The sequence below is a fragment of the Elephantulus edwardii genome, unplaced genomic scaffold, assembly GCF_000299155.1.
Source record: "Elephantulus edwardii isolate Elephantulus edwardi_28Jun2011 unplaced genomic scaffold, EleEdw1.0 scaffold00005, whole genome shotgun sequence".
In the NCBI taxonomy this organism is placed as follows: domain Eukaryota; kingdom Metazoa; phylum Chordata; class Mammalia; order Macroscelidea; family Macroscelididae; genus Elephantulus; species Elephantulus edwardii.
In genome coordinates, this window is record NW_006399755.1 from 150,192 (window position 1) to 170,493 (window position 20,302).

Here is a 20,302-nt window from a genome sequence, read left to right on the forward strand (position 1 = left end):
CCTAAAGTAGGAGCATCATCAAATCTTTTCCATGTCACTATTTTGTAATAAATCCAAGTAAAATAGAGGCCAGTGGAAGCTCAGAGGAAGAAGACTTCCACTGAGGCTTCTGGGAAAGTTTCCGGCGGGGCTGTGGGGCAGGGAGGGGACACAAAGGCTCTCAAGCTGAGCTTTGAAAGGCATACAAGCCATGAAAGGTTATGAGGTAAAGGAACAATGAAAGCTAAGGCTAGAGTGTGTAAGAGTGTGTCACACACACACACACACACACACACACACACACACACACACACACACATCCCCAACGGGACATGGATTGTTTTTTCCTTTCTTTGTGGTAAATCTAATGTGAGCGCCTGGATATGCGTTCTTGAGATCTAACTTACTGATTTAGATGTGATGATGCAGGATAGTATGGTCCAGCCAGCCAGGCTGAAGCCCTTGATTTCAATTCCAACTTTGTGCTTATTAAGTTGTGCACACTTAGAAAAGTCCCTTCCCTTATTTGGACCCAGGGTAACAGGAGTACTAAGTGATTTCTCAGGGCCAGCAGGTCTGACACGTTGCTTTCCTGACGTCATCTTTTCCATTGTGTTTTTAATTAGCCCTGACAGCCCTCCTGGCCCCAGACCTCCCTTGAAGAGGCAGAACACAGGGCTCTCCCTAAATCTATCCTTTTCCGGGTGTTCAATCTCCCACCAGGAAGTAGGAAAACAGGATTTCCTCTGAGGATGTTCTCTGTGACCCAGACAGTCTCAACATGGGGAGGGGAGAGGAAGAGATAAGGAGCATGGCCCAGGCTTCCATACCCTAAAGCATCTTTTTTTTTGGTGGGTTTTAAGATTTCCACCCCCATTAGACTTTGAGCTCCTTAGAAAATGACATATGTAACTAAGAGCTGGAAAAAAACGTGTTGATCCTCTATGAACAAATGTTATTTGTCAATACTGTGGTGGGGAAAAAAGAATTCCCTTTTCCTTTTTAAGTTAAGAAATATTTCAAACATTATAAAAAGTAATCTTTCTCCATCTATGCTTGCAGGAAAATTTTCAACATTCTTCAAGGCCTAACTCCAGTGCTATTGTGTCTTCTCACAGAGCCTTCCTCTTCTCTGAACTTTCAGACCACTGCTTACACTTTTTCAGCAGCAGCATCTCATAGAATCACAGTATATCAGGGTGCAAGGGAATAACTCTTCCCTGGAAAACCTGGGATATTTAAGCCTAGTGCCATGAGGTGACTTGTCCAGCGTCCCAGAGTTTGGGCAACAGCAGCAACAAGAATCTGCTTCTTGTTGACTCCTAGCTAGGTCTTCTATTTGTATGTTTTCTCTCTTACTGATTTTGATACACTGCTCTAATCCCCACCCCCTCCAATGTTATACCAATTAATATCTCTATGCTTTCAAAGAAGCTATTTCCTCTATCAGAAATACTTTCTTGTCCCCTTTTCTTCTCTATTGTTCAGGAAGATTCTCTAAGAAAAAACTAGTTTCTCTGATAAAATATTCTCTCTCACACATTGTCATCAAGTCGAAGACAACTAATAGCTGACCCTCCACTGGGTTTCTCAGGCTGTCCATTGCACAGGAAGAGACTGTCTATTTTTTCTCCCACAGAGTGACTGGTGAATTCAAACCATCAGAGAAGTGCTGCCAATCCTTAGCAGCACAACACCCTGTGGACCACAGTACCAGAGCTCTTTCACAGCATGTTACATACTTTTATCTAAGTGCTTCCTTGAGTGACTGTTCTTTTAACCTTCCTGGAACAGCAGACCAACTAAAAATCATCAGTACCAATCTTATCAGCACACGAATGAATGCCTAGGATAGAAATATCTATGCTCTCTATTCCACTTTTGACAATTTCTAGTTTTCGTAGAGTCGTACTTTGTACAGTCCATGTTCCATTTATCAATAAATGGTTGCAACTACCTATCCTCATTTTGAGTTTGTGCCACATCAGCAAATAAAGCTCTTACCCTGGTGAACTCTTTACTCCATGCATGCCTTACTCCAAGCAGATTCTACTTTGAGGAGACAGCTCTTTCCTTTCCTAGTTGCCTTTTGAGTACTTTTCGACTTGAGGGACTCATCTTCTGGCAGTGTATCAGTCACTGTACATTTTTATGAATTTGTGGGTCTTAAAAAGTGCATCAAGAATAAAAGTACAAGATCAACATTTAAAAATCATTTGGACATCCACCAGATGCTCTGCTGGAGGAGGGGCAATCTCCTCCTGTACCAGTGAGATCCAATTTGACAGTACACACACACACACACACACAAATAATAAAATAAAATTTTAAAAAATCAGTTGGACTTCTTTACAGTGACAAAAAGAATATAGAAAAGGAGCTAAGAAAAACAATACCAGTTACAAATAGCTAATTACAAGATGAAATGTTTAGAAAGAAATCTAACTAGAGACATAAAAGACCTATACACAGAAAATGACAAAACATTACAAGACACAAAAAGAGATCTGGAGAAATGGGAAATTATACTATGCTCATGGACAGAAAGACTCAATATCGTGAAAATGACAATTCTAGGAAAGACAATCTACAAATTCAATGCACTTCCAATACAGATACCAGTTCAATTTTCAACTAGATGGAAAGGCAATTTCCAATTTTATCTGGAATGGAAAGAGACTCCAAATAAACAAATCACTCCTGAAAAAGAGAAACAAAGTAGGAGGCATCACACTCTCTGATTTCAAATCATACTATACAGCTGTGCTTGTCAAGACAGCAACAGGCACAAAGATCATGGAATAAAATTGAGAATTCAGAAATCAGCTCATCCACTTATGGTCAACTGATCTTTGACCAGGAGACAAAATCAGTTAGGTGGGGAAATGACAGTCTCTCTAACAAATAGTGTTGGCAACATTAGAAAACCATTCGCAGAAAATTTATAAAAAAAAAACAACTTAAGGGACCTCTCCAAAGTACTGAAGAGCAATGGTGTCTCTCTGGAAACTAAGGTGCGTCTGATACAGGCTATGGTCTTTGCAATCACTTGTTATGCATCAGAGAGTTGGACAATGACCAAGGAGGATAGAAGGAGAATTGATGCCTTTGAGCTGTGGTGCTGGAGAAGAGTATTGAGAATACCATGGACTGCTAGGAAAACAAACAGATTTGTCCTGGAAAGGGTTAAACCCGGTGGCTCCTTGGAGGCAAGGATTCTGAGGCTCCATCTGACATACTTTGGACATGTTGTGAGGAGAGATCGGTCCTTGGAGAGGGACATCATGCTTGGAAGGGTGGAGGAACAGCACAGGAGAGGAAGGCCCTCTATGAGGTGGATTGATTCAGTGACTGGGATAATTGGGCTGGGAGTGTCAGACAGTGCGATTGGCACAGGACAGAGCGGAGTTTAGGGCTGTTGTACATACGGTCGCTTTGAGTCGCAAGCAACTCGACAACACATAACAACAACAACAACTTGGAAGACTTTTTATGTTGTGGATTAGGACCACTAAAGTTCTTGCAAGCTTTTCTTGAATGAAGTTTATAGTCCTTGGTTTTAGTCCTAAGTCCATGATTTGTTCCATGATGCAATATTTGTTCTTTTGTAACTGAGATATTTCACTCAGCATAATGTCCTCCAGGGTTGTCCAAGTTGTGTAATATTTGATGAGTACCTTATTTTTTAATGCTCCATAGTACTCCATTGTGTGAATATACCATAGTTTTTTTTTCTATCCATTAATTTCTTGATGGGCACTTGGCTTGCTTCTATCTCTTTGCTATTGTGAATAACTCAGCAATAAACATGGGTGTGCATATATCTGTTTGATTGGCAGCTCTGGTTTCTTTAGGGTATATTCCTAGTAATGGAATTGCTTGGTCAAATGGTATTTCTATTTCCAACTTTTTGAGAAAACACCATACTGCTTCCCATAGTTGCATGATTTTACACTCCTGCTAGCAGTGAATAAGGATTCCAATCTCTCCATAACCTTGCCAGCATTTGTTGTTTGCTCCTCTGCTGAACTTCGGTATTGTTACTGGGGTGAGATGATACCTCCTACTTGTTTTGATTTGCATCTCTCTGGTAGCTAGGGATTGTGAACATTTCTTCATGGGTTTGTTTGCCACCTGAATGTCTTCTTTGGTAAAGTGTCTGTTCTTGTGCCCATTTTATGGTTGGGTTGTTTACTGTTTTTTTGTTGAGGTGCTGAAGTATCCTATAAATTTTAGATATGAGTCCCTTATCAGATGTCATTGCCAAATAATTTTTCCCATTCTGTAGGTTTCCTTTTTACACTGGAGAAGTTTTTGATGTGCATAGGGATTTTATTCTTAGAAGGTCCCATTCTTCTATTTTGCTCTCTCCTACTTGTATGCTTTTCAAGATGTGTGGAAGTCTGTTCATGTTGTGGATTAGGGCTTCTAGAGTTCTTCCAACCTTTTCTCTAATCAACTTTATAGTCCTTGGTATTACTAAGCTCTTGATCCACTTTCAGTTGGTTTTTGTGTATGGTTTGAGGTGTGGGTCTTGCTTGATTTTCCAAATTTTGTCAACACTATTTGATAAAGAGACTGTCCTTTCCCCACTTAACAAATTTTTGTGTTCTTGTCAAAGATCAGTTGACCATAGGTAGATGAGGTGATTTCTGGGTTCTCAATTTTATTGTCTGTCTGTCTGTAACTGGACCAGTACTATGCTGTCTTCACTAACACAGCTGTGTAGTGGGATTATGAAAATATTTTAAATTTCTTTTTATTATATTAATTTATTTACAAAATTCAAATACATTGCAGTAGGATTTGAGATAGGGGAGTGAGATGCCTCCTACCTTGCTTCTCTATTTCAGGAGTGGTTTACTTTTGGAGGTCTCTTTCCATTCCAGGTGAAATTGGAAATTGCCTTTTCCATCTCATTGAAGAAGGGAATTGGTAACTGTATTGGGATTGCATTGAATTTGTAGATTGCTTTTGGTAGAACTGTCATTTTCACAATATTGAGTCTTCATATCCACGAGCATGGTATATTCTTCCATTTGTCCAGGTCTCTTTTTTGGTTATTTTAGTAATATTTTGTAATTTTTCTTTTAATAGGTCTTTTATATTTCTAGTTAGATTTACTCTCAAGTATTTAATCTTGTGGTTAGCTATGGTGGTGGGTATTGATCCTTAGCTCCATTTCTGTATTGTCATTGTAATCTAATTGATTTTTTAAAATTATTTTTTTGTGTGTACCGTCAAATCGGATCTGACTGGTACAGGAGGAGATTGTCCCTCCTTCTCCAGCAGAGCGGCTTCTTGCCATTAGGCCACCAGAGCTCCCTTTAATTGATTTTTATATGTTGATTTGTGTCCTGCCACTTTGCTGAATTTCTGGACTATGTCTAGCAGTTTTCTTGCTGAGTCTTTAGGGTTTTCTAAGTATACTATCATATCACCTGCATATAATTTTACTTCCTCTTTGCAATTTGGGTACCTATATTTCCTTCTCGTCTTATTGCTATCGCTAAGACTTCCAATACAATATTGAATAGAAGACATGAAAATGGTCATCCTTGTCTAGTTCCTGTTCTCAAAGGGAATGCCTTTCATCTCTCTCCATTGAGAATGATCTTGGCTCTTGATTTTGTATGTTGAGGAAATTCCCCTCTATTCATATTTTGTCAAGTGTTTTAATCAGGAAAGGGTATTTAATTTTATCCAAGGTCTTTTCTTTGTCAATTGATATGATCATGTGGTTCTTGTTCTTTGCTTTGTTAATGTGATGACTTTGTTTTCCTTATGTTAAACCATTCTTGCATACCTCTTAAGAATCCCACTTGGTCATACTAAATTATATATTTTTTATGTACCATTGGATTCTATTCGCTAGGATTTTATTGAGGATTTTTGCATTATGCTCATGAGATAGTTTGGCCTATAGTTTTCTATTTTGGTAGTGTCTTTACCCGACTTTGGTATCAAGGATATGTCTGCGTTATAGAATCAGTCTGGGAAAATCCTTATTCTATCTTCTGAAATGCTTTATGTAGAATTGGTGACAGTTCTTCTCTGAATGGTTGATAAAATTCACTTGTAAAACCATCTGGTCCAGGGCTTTTTTAAAAAATCTAAGTTGTTTTATTATCTGTTCAATTTCTTCTTTTGTAATGAGTCTGTTCAGGTGTTCTACTTCACTCTGTGCCAGTTTAGGTAGGAACACCGTATGGTTTAAAATTAAGGGAGAGTGTCAGGGTTGTATTCTCTCTCCAAACCTATTCAATCCGTATGCTGAGCAAATAGAAAGAGGAGTATGGCATTAGTATTGGAGGAAGACTCATCAATAACCTGCATTACACAGATGACAAAACTTTGCCCACTGGAAGTGAGGAGGACTTGAAGCACTTGTTGCGGAAGATCAAGGAATACAGCCTTTGATATGGATTGCACTTCAATGTCAAGAAAACATAGATGGACTGACAGGCAACATCATGATGGATGGAGAGGAGATTTAAACTGTCAACAGTTTCATCTTGACTGGATCCACAATTCAGACCCTTGGTACCAGCAGTCAGGACATACGGAGACACATTGCACTGGGAAAATCTGCAGTTAGGGACCTCTCCTAATTATTGAGGAGTGTTGATGTCAGTTTGAAGACTAAGGTGCGGATTCAGGCCATGGTCTTTCCGATTACTTGCTATGTATCTGAGAGCTAGACAATAAATAAAAATGAGGGGAAAAGAATTGGTGTCTTTGAGCTGTGTGATGTTGGAGAAGAGCACTGAACATTCCATGGGTGGCCAAGGGAACAGATATGTCTTGGAAAGGGTGCAGCTGGAGTGCTCTTTGTAGGCAAGAATGATGCTTTGCCCCACATACTTTGAGCATGTTGTTAGGAGGAGCTTTTCCTTGGAGGAGGACATGATGCTGGGAAGGGTGGAGGGTTGGCAAAGGAGGAAGACCCTCAACCAGGTAGATTGACATGGTGACTGCTGCAATGGGCTCTAATGTGTGAGGATGGCACAGGATAGAACAGGTTCAGATCTTTTGTTCATAGGATTATGAGTCATACTCAACTTGACGGCACCTAACAACTACAACCAACAAATCTACATCCTATTTCTGTGAGGCCTGGCATAGGACAGCAGGGTAAGACAAGGACATGTTAGCTGAGAACAATTGATTTAAATTAGCCATTAAGGGGTTTCTGAAATGAAATAATAGCTTGCCTCCGGAAACCCTATAAACTTGGAGAAACGAAGAACATTATAAAAGTGTTCAGGTCTTATTAAAACAACTATATATCATCTTACCCCAGTAAGAATAGCAAAATTTAACAGAACAGCAAGCAACAAATGATGACGAGGTTGTGGAGAAACTGGAACACTTATTCACTGTTGGTGGGAGTGTAAAATGGTGCAACCACTGTGGAAGGTGTTATGGCGCTTTCTCAAAAATTTGCAAACAGAGATACCATTTGGCCCAGCAATTCCACTACTGGGAATATACCCCAAAGAGACCATAATTGACATCCAAGCAGATATATGCACACCCATGTTTATCACGGCTTTGTTCACAATAGCAAGGAGTTGGAAATAACCTAAGTGCCCATCAACAAACGAATGGATACAGAAGCTGTGGTATAGTCACACAATACTATGCGGCATTGAAAAACAAGGAACTCATGCATTATTATTCAAAATGGGTGACCCTGGTGGACATTATGCTGAGTGAAGTATCTCAGTCAAAAAAGGACAAATACTACATGGTGCCACTGTTGTAAAGCAGGACTGACCTCGGGGTTGGGAGGAGACTGAAAAGGATGAGTTCAATAATGTATACTGCATTGAAACAAATGAAGGAGAAAACTGTTTAAGAGGGAAAATTATTAGGTATTTTTATCATGACAGGAGTCCAGAGCGAAGGCTGTATAGTGGAGTGGACCTGGCGGGGGGAGGGATTGTAAAGCAATGAAAGAATTTTTCTTTTACTTTTCCAAGAGGGTAGTGTACTAGAGGGGAGGGCTGGGAGGGAAGAAAAGTGCAACAATGAACAAATGGGGGAAAAATAAATTTAAAATTCTCTTAAGGAAAAAAAAACCCCAAGTGTTCAGGTCTTTCGTTCATAGGGTTCCTATGAATTGTCTACGACTTGACGGCACTTAACAACAGTAAGGGGTTTAGAGGATGAGTGATGGGAGATTTGACTTCAGAGGGTAGGAGTAAAGGATGTTGCTAAATAGCCAGGACCCAGGTAAATGGGCTCTGCAGAGGGTGGATAACAGAAGTTTAATTTCCCTATTGTTTTGAATCTTGTATCTCACAAACAATATGCTGTGGCAGTGGATGAAAGTATTTCAGAGAATTACCAGTTTAGAAGCAAATAGCTTCTAGAGAACTTCCTTGAGTAGACTTCAGTGAAAGGTTTCTCCTTTCTGGACATTTGCTTAGTAGAAATAAGTGTATTTTCTGGAATAAATCTACAATCTAATTTCAGTCTAAAACTTCTTAGCTTTTTATCAGGAGCCTTAAATTAGACATGGTAACACATCGTGCCTATACTTGCTTCTTGGGTGAAGCACTTAGGGTTAAACAGTACACTGCAAATGGCATTGATAGGCCTATTAGAAGTTTTACTTTCTTGATATCTAAAACTGAAATTGCTTTAAGAAATAGTTCATTTTTAGAAAAGTGAACTTGGGCACCAGTAGAAAGCCAATCTGGCTTGCTATCTATATATTTGCTGTATCATTGTCTCAGATGGACACAACTTTTTTAGAAAATTAAAGATCCAAAGTCCATTTCTTCCCAGTTTAAGTATCACATTTTGATACAAATAAATACATCCAAATTTTGATACAAAGGAACAACATCTTAACGTAACTTCAGTAGAAAAGATTTTTCTCAAGGGAAAGAGGACTTTTTGCACTAATATTCATAAATTACAAAAGATAAACTTTGACATAACGTAACAATTCAAGCATATCATGCTGAGTGACAAGAAGGCCATTAAAAAAAGTAACGTAACTCCATATACCCACCACCCTGCACCATGTTTTCCAAGGCTTTAAATCTTAACAGGAGACTGACTCATCTTTCCCCCATGCAAGTTTGTGGATTCAAATTATCAAGCTTTTTGTTATCAGTTCAACATGTAACCAATACACTATACCATAAGGGTTCCTAGGAGTTCCCTTCAGTATGCCAAGGCATTTGACTGTGTGGATCACAACAAATTGTGGCTAACATTGAGAATGGGAATCCCAGACCATTTAATTGTGCTCATGTGAAACCTATACCAGGAAACAGTCCTCAGAAGAGCAAGGAAAACACTGCATAGTTCAAAATTAGGAAATGAGTGCGTCGGGGATGCGTCCTGTCTCTACACCCTTTCAGATCATTCAGGAGGCTGGGCTTTATGAGGTGGAATGTGGCTCATGATTGGAGGAAAGGTCATCAACAACCTACTTTATGCAATGACACATCCTCGCTTACCAAATCTGAGGAAAATGTGAAGGATTGAAGTTCCTTATCAAGAAGACAAAGATTCTCACCACTGGGTCAACTTGCAGCACCATGATGGATGGAGAAGAGATTGAGGTTATTAACAATTACAGCTTGTTTGGCTTCACTCTCACCAACACTCTTGGCACCAGAAGTCAGGAAATCATTAAGATGAACTGCATTGAGAAAATCTGCTGTCAGGAACCTCTGCAGGGTACTGAGAAGCAACAATGTCAGTCTAGAGACTAAAGTGTGCCTGATCCAGGCCATGGTCTTCACAATTACTGGCAGTGCATCAGAGCACTAGACAATGACTAAGGATGACAGAAGAATCAATGCCTTTGAGTTGTGGTGCTGGAGAACAATCTTGAACATACCATGGACTGCCAAGAAAACAAATAAGTCTGTCTTGGAGAAGGTGAAATGAAGACTTTTAAGCTGTTTCATATATTTTGGGCATGTGTCCAGGAGGGGCCAATCCTTGGAGGATATCATGCTCGAAGGGTGGAGGTACAGCACAGAAGAGGAAGACCCCAAATGAGATGAGTTGATATAGTATCTCGGGCAATGGGGGTAGGTGTGTTGGAGTCAGCTCAGGACAGGGTAGGCTTTAGAGCTGATGTTCATAGGGTCACTAGGAGTTGCAGGCAACTCAGCGGCACATAACATATTAAGGGAGCTCTGGTGGCCTACTGGGTAAGAAGTTAGTTGTGTTGCCAACCTGAAGGCCAGAGGTTTTAATCCACCAGCTGCTCCATCAAAGATGGAAAATCTCCAATGTTATTATTTCTGAAAATCTGCTGGAGGGTCAGCTATGAATAGGCTCCAACTTGATAGTGAAGAACATGTACTGTATTAATTTACTATGTAACATCCTCAAAACAACAAAAAACCCAGATTATTGTCAAGAATTAGGACGGGAGAGAGTGTATACTTTTAAAGGGGTAACATGAATTTCTCTGTGGTGTTGAAAGTGTATTCTGATTGTGGTGATGGTTAAAGCCACAACAAATGATAAAATGTCATAGAACTGTACACCAAAATGCAATAAATAAAAATTCATGTGAAAACTGATAAAAATCAAAACTTACTCTGGCATCAGTATGTTAGGTCAAGGGCACAAGCAAATTCTCTGTACTCTAATTTCTTGTGAATCTAAAAAAGTTAAAAAAAAAAAAAAACGACAGGGGGAAGAATATGTGGTAGCACAGGGAAAAAAACCCCCAAACTCATCCTAGGCATTTTTAATTATGTTCTATTAAAAATATCACAATTGTTGTTGTTTGTTGTTTAATGCCGTCGAGTCGTAGACGACTCATAGCGACCCTATGAACGAACAGCCTGAGCACTGTTCGTACATAAGAGTTTCCGGAGGCAAGCCATTTTGGAAGTGGACGCCGCTCCTGCTTCCAGGCTTGATTTAGTCGGGAAGCTCCAGTCAACACTGTCCACCATGGGTGCCCATTACCACGATTGGCACATCACTGTCACAGGCTTCAGCATCACAGCAACCACAAGTTACCTCTGTACAGCAACGCACAGACCAGTGCTATACCACCAGCTTGTTTTTCAAAACTCAATCTTCAAAGGATGGGCAACCTACATGAATAAAGATGAGAAGGTAAGCCGGTCTGACCCGCGGGTGGCGCCTAGCCAGGGCGGAGGGAGAGAAGGGGGGGATGGATGGCGGGGAGGGCCGGCTTCTCGCGGGCCGGGGCTCATGGCGGCCCTGCTGCGCGCGGTAGCTTTCCCGAATATCACATATTTTAAAAAATACAGTTATAAAACACTTTTATATCCAGTAACTTTATTCTGTAATAACTAGTGCTGTATGTTGTATGTTGAAGAGGTGAAAGGCACATTAGTCCACAAAAATTTTACTTGTAGTGCGTTTAACAAATAAAGAGGATATATAAGTTTTGTATAAAAAATCTTATGAAAACAAAAACAAACATTTCACATAAACTCAGTGAGGGGTTTGATTTTGCTAATTTAGTTATGGTCATGATAATGTTATTTTATGTTCTCTTTAGTGATAGTGGATAATTGCAGAGGTATATATACATATAACATGCTGGGAAACAAATACGCTTTTTAAAATGTGAAGTACAAAATAGTTACTTAGATTCTGAGTTGGACAGTGTCTACATAACCAAATTTGCTTTAGTAGCTGATCTCAGGGCTTTTTAAAAAGTTTCAGTGACATGAGTAGTTATATCAGAAGAGCACTGAGCCCTCCAGTCATTTGTTCATTGCAGTCAGCTGATACCACTGAAACAGACTGACTGCCAGAATAATTAAAAATTCCAAAAGTCTGTGGCTTCTTCAAGCATCTTCAAGAGACACTTCATTTCTATGTTTCCATATTAAGGAACACTGAATTAAAAGTTTAAAATAATTTTGGCAGCTGTCTGAGTTGTTTTACATCTAAGAATGTGCCAACTGAATTCATGCTATTCATCTGCTTTGAAGTTTCAGAAGGTTGCAAACTTTCAGGAAAAACTCGAGTGTCTTTTTTATTTTCTTTCTCAGGATGTCGAGTAAATTCTGCTTTACCAGTTCGAAGGTTCACTGTAGGACTTGGTTTAAGGTGCTTTAAAATGAAAGGTGGATTTTCATGTGATTGCTGTGTTGCCTTCTGTTGGGCCACTTCATTTGTAATATTTTTCAGTACTGGCACATCTGGGCGAATGTCCACAGATTCAGACTTGTAACAATTGATTCTTTCACAGGCATTCCTAGAAGGTTCTTTCTGACAAAAACTCTGCTTAGATATAGATGCAAGGTTTTGGTTTAATAGCTGTCCATCCTTGCTATCTGTGTTGTCTGGTGGCTCCTCTTCATCTTCACTGTTGTCACTGCTTTGTATGAGTCCATATCTCTTCATGTATTTTTTGGTTGCAAATGACATGTTGTTTGGTGAAATTAAACTGAGCCCCATTGCACTTTTGTCTGTATTAATATGCAAAAGGCTAAAGGATGGGTCACAGTTATTTTGGTTTGATCGAGTGAGAGACAGTTGTGATAGCTGATTTTCATTTAAGTATTTCAGAGCTATAGCATTCGCCTCCATGCTCAGATCTGCACCACTGGGGCTTAAACCACTCATGCCAACATTAGCGAATGACATGTAGTTTAATCCAGAGATCACGGCTTCAGGACTGATGCATGCCAGCACACTGAAAAACACAAAGCAGGATACCATGACTTACCGTACTAATAACCAAATAGTATTAATCTAAATATGTTATATTCTGTGAAGGCAATAAAAAAGCTTCACGGTACTTCTCATCAAAGTACTAAAAAATGAAATTCCTGAGATCTAGATTATCAAGGGATAAATGTGACAGCTTAGAAGGGAATCACTGATTTTCAGAATGAAAACACAAAACAAGTTCCATTAGTTACAGTTTTAAGACCAAACTTAGAGCCCTGAATATAGGAAATAATCAATACTGTTGTGAGTCATTTAATTTACAGCTAGCCCAAAACAGCACAAAACACCAGCTCATGTTCAATATAAAAACTTTTTTTTTTTAAAAAAAAAAACCACCCCAAACAAACCCTGTTTTATGATTTAACTTTATAAGCTTTGGTGAGTATTTCAGAAAACTATATTGTTGAAGAGCATGTGTAATTTGATTTGCTGTCTCTGGATACGGGCTGCACACTAACTGCTTTCATTCGATATAAACTGTAACTCACTTTGGTTAGCACTAACACAACTACTTGCCTTTTTTCCTTTATACTTTTATATATACACAATAATAAAATAAAAATCTGAACCAATTGCCAATGAGTTGATTTCAACTGGCAGAAACTGTACTTCAGGGTAAACTGTGTTCTAGTTCAATGGATGTCATCTTTCTTCCAATGTACCTCAAGACAGATTACAACCATCATCTTTTTGGTTAGTAACTAAGTGCTTAAATGTTTATGCAACAGGCTCCATACATAAGAGGAACAATAATTGCAGTTTGAGTCTTACTGAAGCCTTATTAATGTGTTAGGAACTTTTCTAAGAGCTTTATATGCAAAATCTTATTTAATCCTCACCATAACCATAGTTGTAGTCAAGACAGTTAAGAAAATCAACACTGGTCAACAATAATAAATAATAGGACATTAAAAAAATTGGACAAAATAATATCAAACCTGCAAATTAAAAATATTAAGGTTTTTAAAAGCAAACTTGGTATTACTGTATATTCTTTTATGACATGATTAAAGGCTCTAAAAGCACTCAGTATTAATTTAGAAGATTCTTTACATTTCCTTGTGTAAATACATTTTTGGCTCAAAGCCAAAGCATTTTAACACTAGGCAACTATGATGAAAACCAAAAGGAGGCCATTCTACTAATCAAATCCTAAAACTACTCAGCAGATATATATACCATGTTAGAATCTCATTAGCTATGCAGCCAAAATGTTGGCTGTTGTTAGCTCACCGAGCTGACATGATTCACTGTGATCTGAAGAACAGATCTGCACTTTGCCTATGTTGCGCCATCCTCTCACTCTCTGACATGCTCAAACCCAGAAAAACATGAAAAAAGGAGGGTCATAAGTGCCAAAAAGTATGAGAAGGAAAAAATTATTCTTAATCTCTTCAATATGAAACTGACTCACTGAGCCCTTTGAACCCAGGTTAGTAGTATAGAGTTTTTCCTGGACAGCCAGGAAGCAGGCGCAGAAGCAACCAATAGACTTGAGAGGTTTTTGGATTCAAAAGTCTCTCTAATTGTGACTTTGTTTGGAGATGCTGCCGCCAAAGCTTAAATTCATTTCTATCCCCCCATCATTTCTGAGGATGTCTAGGATCCTCTTTTCTTGGCTTGCTGCTGCTGTTGATTATGACTCATACAACCTTATGAACAATCTAGAACCTTGCTCCATCTTGCACCATTGTCAAGATCTCTATCTCGGCTCAAGTTCACTGTTGCAGTTATTGTATCAATTCATCTTGTTGAGAGTTGTCCTCTCTTTCTCTGAGCCTCTCTACCTTTCCTGTTTTGTTTGTTTTTTTAAAATTTAGGTTGTTGATTTTTCATTTCAATGAACCTCTACAGAGATTTTGGAGTTCCATTCATTCATTGTTGCACCCTTCTCCCCGCACAACCCCCCCCCCCGTTTGCTCCTCTTCTTGAAAAGCAAAAGAAAAACTCCCTCATTGGTACACAATCCCCCCGCACCTCCCCAAACCCCACCCCCTACCCCCAAATATAATCCACTCTGCAACTTTCCTGTTTTTAGACTCTTAATTTTTGCTGAGTCTAGAACAGGAAAGCAAAAGGAAATAATTTCTTTTCCTGCCTCAGCCATTCTTTTGGTGAGAGCATTGTAGTATTTTTTAGATTAGAAAACAACAACAAATATATGCTATAATATATGCTAATTAGAAAACAACAACAGAAAAATATACTAGCTTTTTATACAAGTATGTGGGGAGGTTATCTTTGATAAAGAGAAATTGGGAAAAAATGCACAATTTAAACTGGTGAATATTAAGTTCATGTAACTATTCTCTTCAAAATACATCCTTAAAGGAATATTTTTGCCTTTTGGATGCCAAAACTATACATCCAGTACCTGCACACAGTCTATCATCTCCAAGAGGACTTTTTAGAGAGCATCAGTAAAAATTCATTTCTCTTCCCCAAAACTTTCAAACATTTTTGTTGACAACTTTATCCAGGAGGCATTCTACAATACCTGATTACTTTTACATATTGTATCCTTGTGAAATGAATAATCTAAAGGGTATACAGATAATGTCTTCTTTATTAGATACACAGGAAGTCCCGAGTATATGATGAATTAAGTGAACTGAAAGCAAACATCTTTTCTTATGAGACTGCGACATAAAAAATTTATTCATCTTTTAAAGCAGAGTTACCTGGCATGATCCACTTTATGGGCATTTTTATTAACTTTAGAAGGAGAATCAATTTTTACTCCAAGGCTTCTTAGTTGCTTCAGGGTTGCATTAAGAACACAATCTTTGTCCATCAACCCTGAATCATGTTTTTTTTTCTTCGTATGGTAAACATTTTGAGTCCTGGTACATTCGTGGCTGATGATTACTGCTTTGGTGGATGGCTGTTCAGTTTCTTTGGAAGAGTTATTTAAAAGGTGATTTACTTGACCCTAATGAAAATAAAAAGGGCACATTTGAAAAGTCACCATTCATAATCTTAGAAAATAAAAACAGAAAAATGGCTGGGGAAAAGCAAAATATATCATTTAGCCAAATTGTACAAAGTACCAAGTACATCTGTAAGGATTATAAACATTGTGTAAAACAAGTTCACCCTAGTGAACGTTTTCATCAGTAGAGAACGTTCTATCATTTCATGAAGATTTTAGATGAAACTTAAAATGTTTGTTGAGAATGCATTCATTTAAGAACCATCAGATTTCAAAGTATTTGAGTAACACTCTCAGTATTTAAGAATTTGCTAAATTCTTTCTAAATAAAAGCTTTAAAGCATGTTGTAATTTGAAAAATAATACAGTCCAGAGTTATTAAATTTTTATGTTACCTGCAGAACCGAGCACCTTTATTTCCTGATTTTCTAAAAACAAAAGTGACCTGTGATAGTAGCTATGCCTTCTTACCATTAAAGCATATTTTATTCCCTGAACAATAATGGCAGTAACAGTCACTCTATAGTCACAAGTTATGTCCAATTTCTCTTAGGTCCCATATAACTGCTTGTACCAGCTGAGGATCCAGCAGGCAAATAAAAAATATACATTTTTTTGTTAAACACACAGAAGCAATTTAATTAAGAAATTTAACTACTCCATTAATCTACTAAGTAGATTTAACTAGCTTTCTTTACAAATGGAGAAATAAAATGTTCCAAAGTCTATATACTGGATGAGAGCCATTCAAGCTTTAAATCTAAGTTCACATCTAAAGTTTTCCAAGAAAACAATTTCAACCAGCCTGGTCCCTTTCTGGTTTTTGTGTTCCCTTTGCTTTTAAGGCAACTGTTGGCCTGCTCTGTAACTGTTTATTATTATGGTTCCCTGTGTTATTTTCTAGTAGGATCCCTAAAGATAGAGGCTGCCATTTTTATAATATGCAGTTTACTAAGTTCAGTTTCTCAGATGAAGATATTCAATAAACTTCTGCTTAACCGAATTCAAATCAGTACATATTACCATGAATAGTCACAATTTTCCAATTTACTTACAAACTCTTGCTTTCTTTTTTCTGATACTAAATTTAATCTGTATTTGACACAATATCACATCTTATATTTTGAGTATAAGGCTTTCTTTCTCTCTCACAACCTCCACCTAAGTATCTAAGCATGCTTAAAATAAATTAGTGAATTTAGTTTATCACAATATATAAACAGTTAAAGAAATACTTTGCTAGTTGGGCAAATATATTTTTTATCTCAAGATCCACGTAAGTTTAAATCTAGGAAAGTGCACTCTATGAAGTAAACATCTTAAGAAGATGAAACATTCTGCATCTTTAATTACCAACAAATCCTGGTAAATTTTCTGGTCATCAGATGATTGATGAGGCAAGGGTTGCATCACTTGCTCAATTTTTGTTTCTCCGGATGTCACAGAGCTATTCTTAGCACCCTCTGTTGGTCCAGTCTGTAAGCACATGCTTACACTCTCTGCCAACAGGGAATTCGGAAAGAACACAGGCACATCAGGACCTTTTCTCACGACCGGAGGGGAGCTTGTTGAAAAGAAGTAATGACAGATGTTAGTTTTCAAGGTATCTTTAATATATATTTTAAGTACAAGTAGTGATGACATAAGGATAGGACTCAAGCACTGTTCTGATTTTCATCTTCAGGTCCTAGTGAAGCTATCTAAGCATCCCATTGAGATAAGCTGCACAGAAACCAAACCATGATACTGTGTTTTATTTATTATACATTTAGACAGCTTTGCTTAAAGCTGAGACCTACCTCTCAACCTGTTAATTTCTCCTAAACTTGAAAGAATAAACATTTTTTCTAGTACTTAAAATTTTAATACTTAAATTATTTCTAATTTTTTCCATATTGTTTAATTTTTATTTATTTGAAATGCCAAGCACAGTGTTGGTATTACTAGCCTCAAAAATATTAGCAGACTCTTCAGCTACGATGCCCTGTGGATCACATTCCACCTTCACCGCGGGAAAGAAAAGATATTCCAGGCCGTGGAAAAAAAATATTAGCAGAAAGGAATCTTTGTAAAATACCATTCAAAATAAGGGAGCTCTGGTGGCCTAAGGGCAAGAAGCTGCATTGCAATCCCAGAGGTACATGGTTCAAATCTGCCAGATGCTCTGCTGGAGAAGGAGGGGCTGTACCAGTCAAATCTGATTTGACAGTACACACATAAAAATAATTTAAAAAAAACCCACAAAAACCCCGTCAAAATAGAATTCTGAGAAAAGACCAAAACATTACATAAAAGTAAAAATTTTCAATTGGGGGGGCATCATAAATCAAGTGAAAAGATAACTGATACACCGGAAGGAAAATATTCACAACATATACCACAGAAAGAGTTAACAACTCTTAAAAAGGTAAAAAATCCTAAAACTCTATAGAAAAGTGGTAAAAGATATAAACAATTCAAAAAGATATAAAAATGGTCCTCAAATATAAAAGTCTTCAAACTTCTTTATAATTTTAAAAACATTGAGATTAATTACCAATCAGACAGGAAAAAAATATTAAAACTATGATAAAATGGTCTTTTGGCCAGGTGGTGAGAAAACAGGTACTCTCATACATTGCTACAAACTTGTCAACTCTTTCAGAGGAAAACCTGACAATATTCAACCAGTTACATATGTATTTCTCTTTGAACCTAGCAGTCTTTAAAATATATATATATATATATTATATAGTACTCTACCTTACCCTCATTGGTAATGACAATTTAATGAAAAGAACATAAATAGAAGAGTGGATGAATAAATTGTGGTACAGATTCCCAGTGGAGTACTATGTAGCTTCCTAGGGCTTCCAACACTTATTATGAAGTGAGATGAGTAAATTTTAAAATGTATCTATACTACATTACCCTTCATGTAATAAAGAAAAGATTTTAAGAAAATACAGGAAGGATGAATTAGAATTAAATAGATGGGTTATCTAAGAGGATGGGTAAGAGAGTGGTGATAGGGTAGCAGGGATGAGAAAAGGAGGCTACTTCCCTAAGAGTATATACCTTTATTTCTAGAACCATAGTAATATTTCATACTTCTAGAAAATAAAGTTAACCAGGACTTAAAAGCCCCCCTCCCCACCCTGCAAATGAAATACAAACAGTAACAAACAAAGTTAATAGTATTATAAATGAGTAACATAACCTAACCACAAGGAAGAGAATAGAAAAGAAGTAACAAATTTAAATAACTGGAAAACTAGTCTGTATAGTGACATCATGCTTGGGAGGGTGGAGGGATAGCACAGGAAGGGAAGACCCTTTATGAGGTGTATTGATTGAGACTGAGGCAATTGGGATGGGTGTGTCGAGACAGTGCGATTGGCACAGACAGAGCAGAGTTTAGGGCTGCTGTACATAGGGTTGCTATGAGTCACAAGTGACTCAATGACGCATAACAACAAAAACAGTCTGAATAAAGAAGGCTAAAGAAAAAAGAACCTTACAGACACTATTACTTTATTTCATTAATTTGTTTCTTCAAGGGAGAAGATTAGTGACTCTGTAAGTCTTCTGTAAGTTACACTATGGGTAAACAAAGTAAATGTACTGTAGATGAGTCAGGTATCTTTTGGGGAAAAAATTATAAATAAGGAAAGGAGATAATGAATTAGGTTCAGAATTCAATTCTTTTAATGCACACATATTTTTAGATATGTGCATATGCATATTTCAACTCATGCATGTAAGCATGCATATATAGTTCCTAGCTGTCTAGGAATACAGAGTGTACATGTGCCCAGATCTTGAGTTCTAACTATCATTCTCAAAATATTTAGTAGTATTCCTGATTTCTGTTGATTCCAAGGCTTTGACTGAGGAAATACAAAACAAGGCTGGATCATATAAAAATGAGCTAAAAACAGGATGCAGACATGTCCTAATGAAACAGAGTGTTCAATGGTCATAACTGGAACAATCTGAGTAACAAATTGGTAGATTATAACTCATAGAAGAAAACAAATACCCAGGATTCTATATTTATAAATATTTTAAAATTAGTAATAATTTAGAAAAGCATGTCAGGGAGAAGAAGGAATTCTAATTTATAAATGTAAAGGGAATAAGAAAAATACAAAATCATCATTAAGCAAATACTTTATTAAGTGTTGTGAAGATAGATAAAGAAATCCATTTCTTAGGAGCTTTAAAAGATATTTACAGTGTCACAGCATCTCTATAAAGGTGCTTATAAACATAATGGCAAAATAACAGTGAAAAAAACTGGAAGACAACCTCCTAATTAAATGATCAAGGTTAATGATGTCTAAGAAATTATATACAAGCGGATATAATACACTGATGAGACATTGCCATTTCTGTGGTATTCTCGCCAAAAATGCAAACCACACATTTTATCATGAAAAAGTATCAGACAATTCTAAATTGAGAGACATAATACAGAAGAATTGACTGGTACTCTTCAAAAATGTCAAAGTAAAATGCCAAAACAAAGACAGACTTGTTACAGACTCGATTAAGAAGGTGTAACAACTATATGGACATAGTATCCTACATTGGATACTGGAACAACAACAACAAAAAATTAGTGGAAAACCTGGTATAACTGGAATTGTGCTTGAACTTAATTTATAGTAGTATATAATGCTAATTTCCTGATGTTAACCGTAG

The 20,302-nt window shown here is 37.4% G+C and overlaps 1 protein-coding gene across 1 annotated transcript in view; it reads right to left on the bottom strand.

Moving 5' to 3' along the window:
* Positions 1-11,856: 11,856 nt before the first annotated feature.
* STIL (SCL/TAL1 interrupting locus) overlaps positions 11,857-20,302 on the bottom strand; it is a 57,372-nt gene continuing 48,926 nt past the window's right edge. Inside the window, exons 15-17 of the mRNA XM_006879796.1 lie at positions 16,970-17,180; positions 15,366-15,616; positions 11,857-12,646 (exon numbers count right to left, since the gene is read on the bottom strand). Of these exons, the coding sequence (XP_006879858.1) occupies positions 11,857-12,646; positions 15,366-15,616; positions 16,970-17,180 (1,252 nt within the window). The remainder of the gene's footprint in view (positions 12,647-15,365; positions 15,617-16,969; positions 17,181-20,302) is intronic.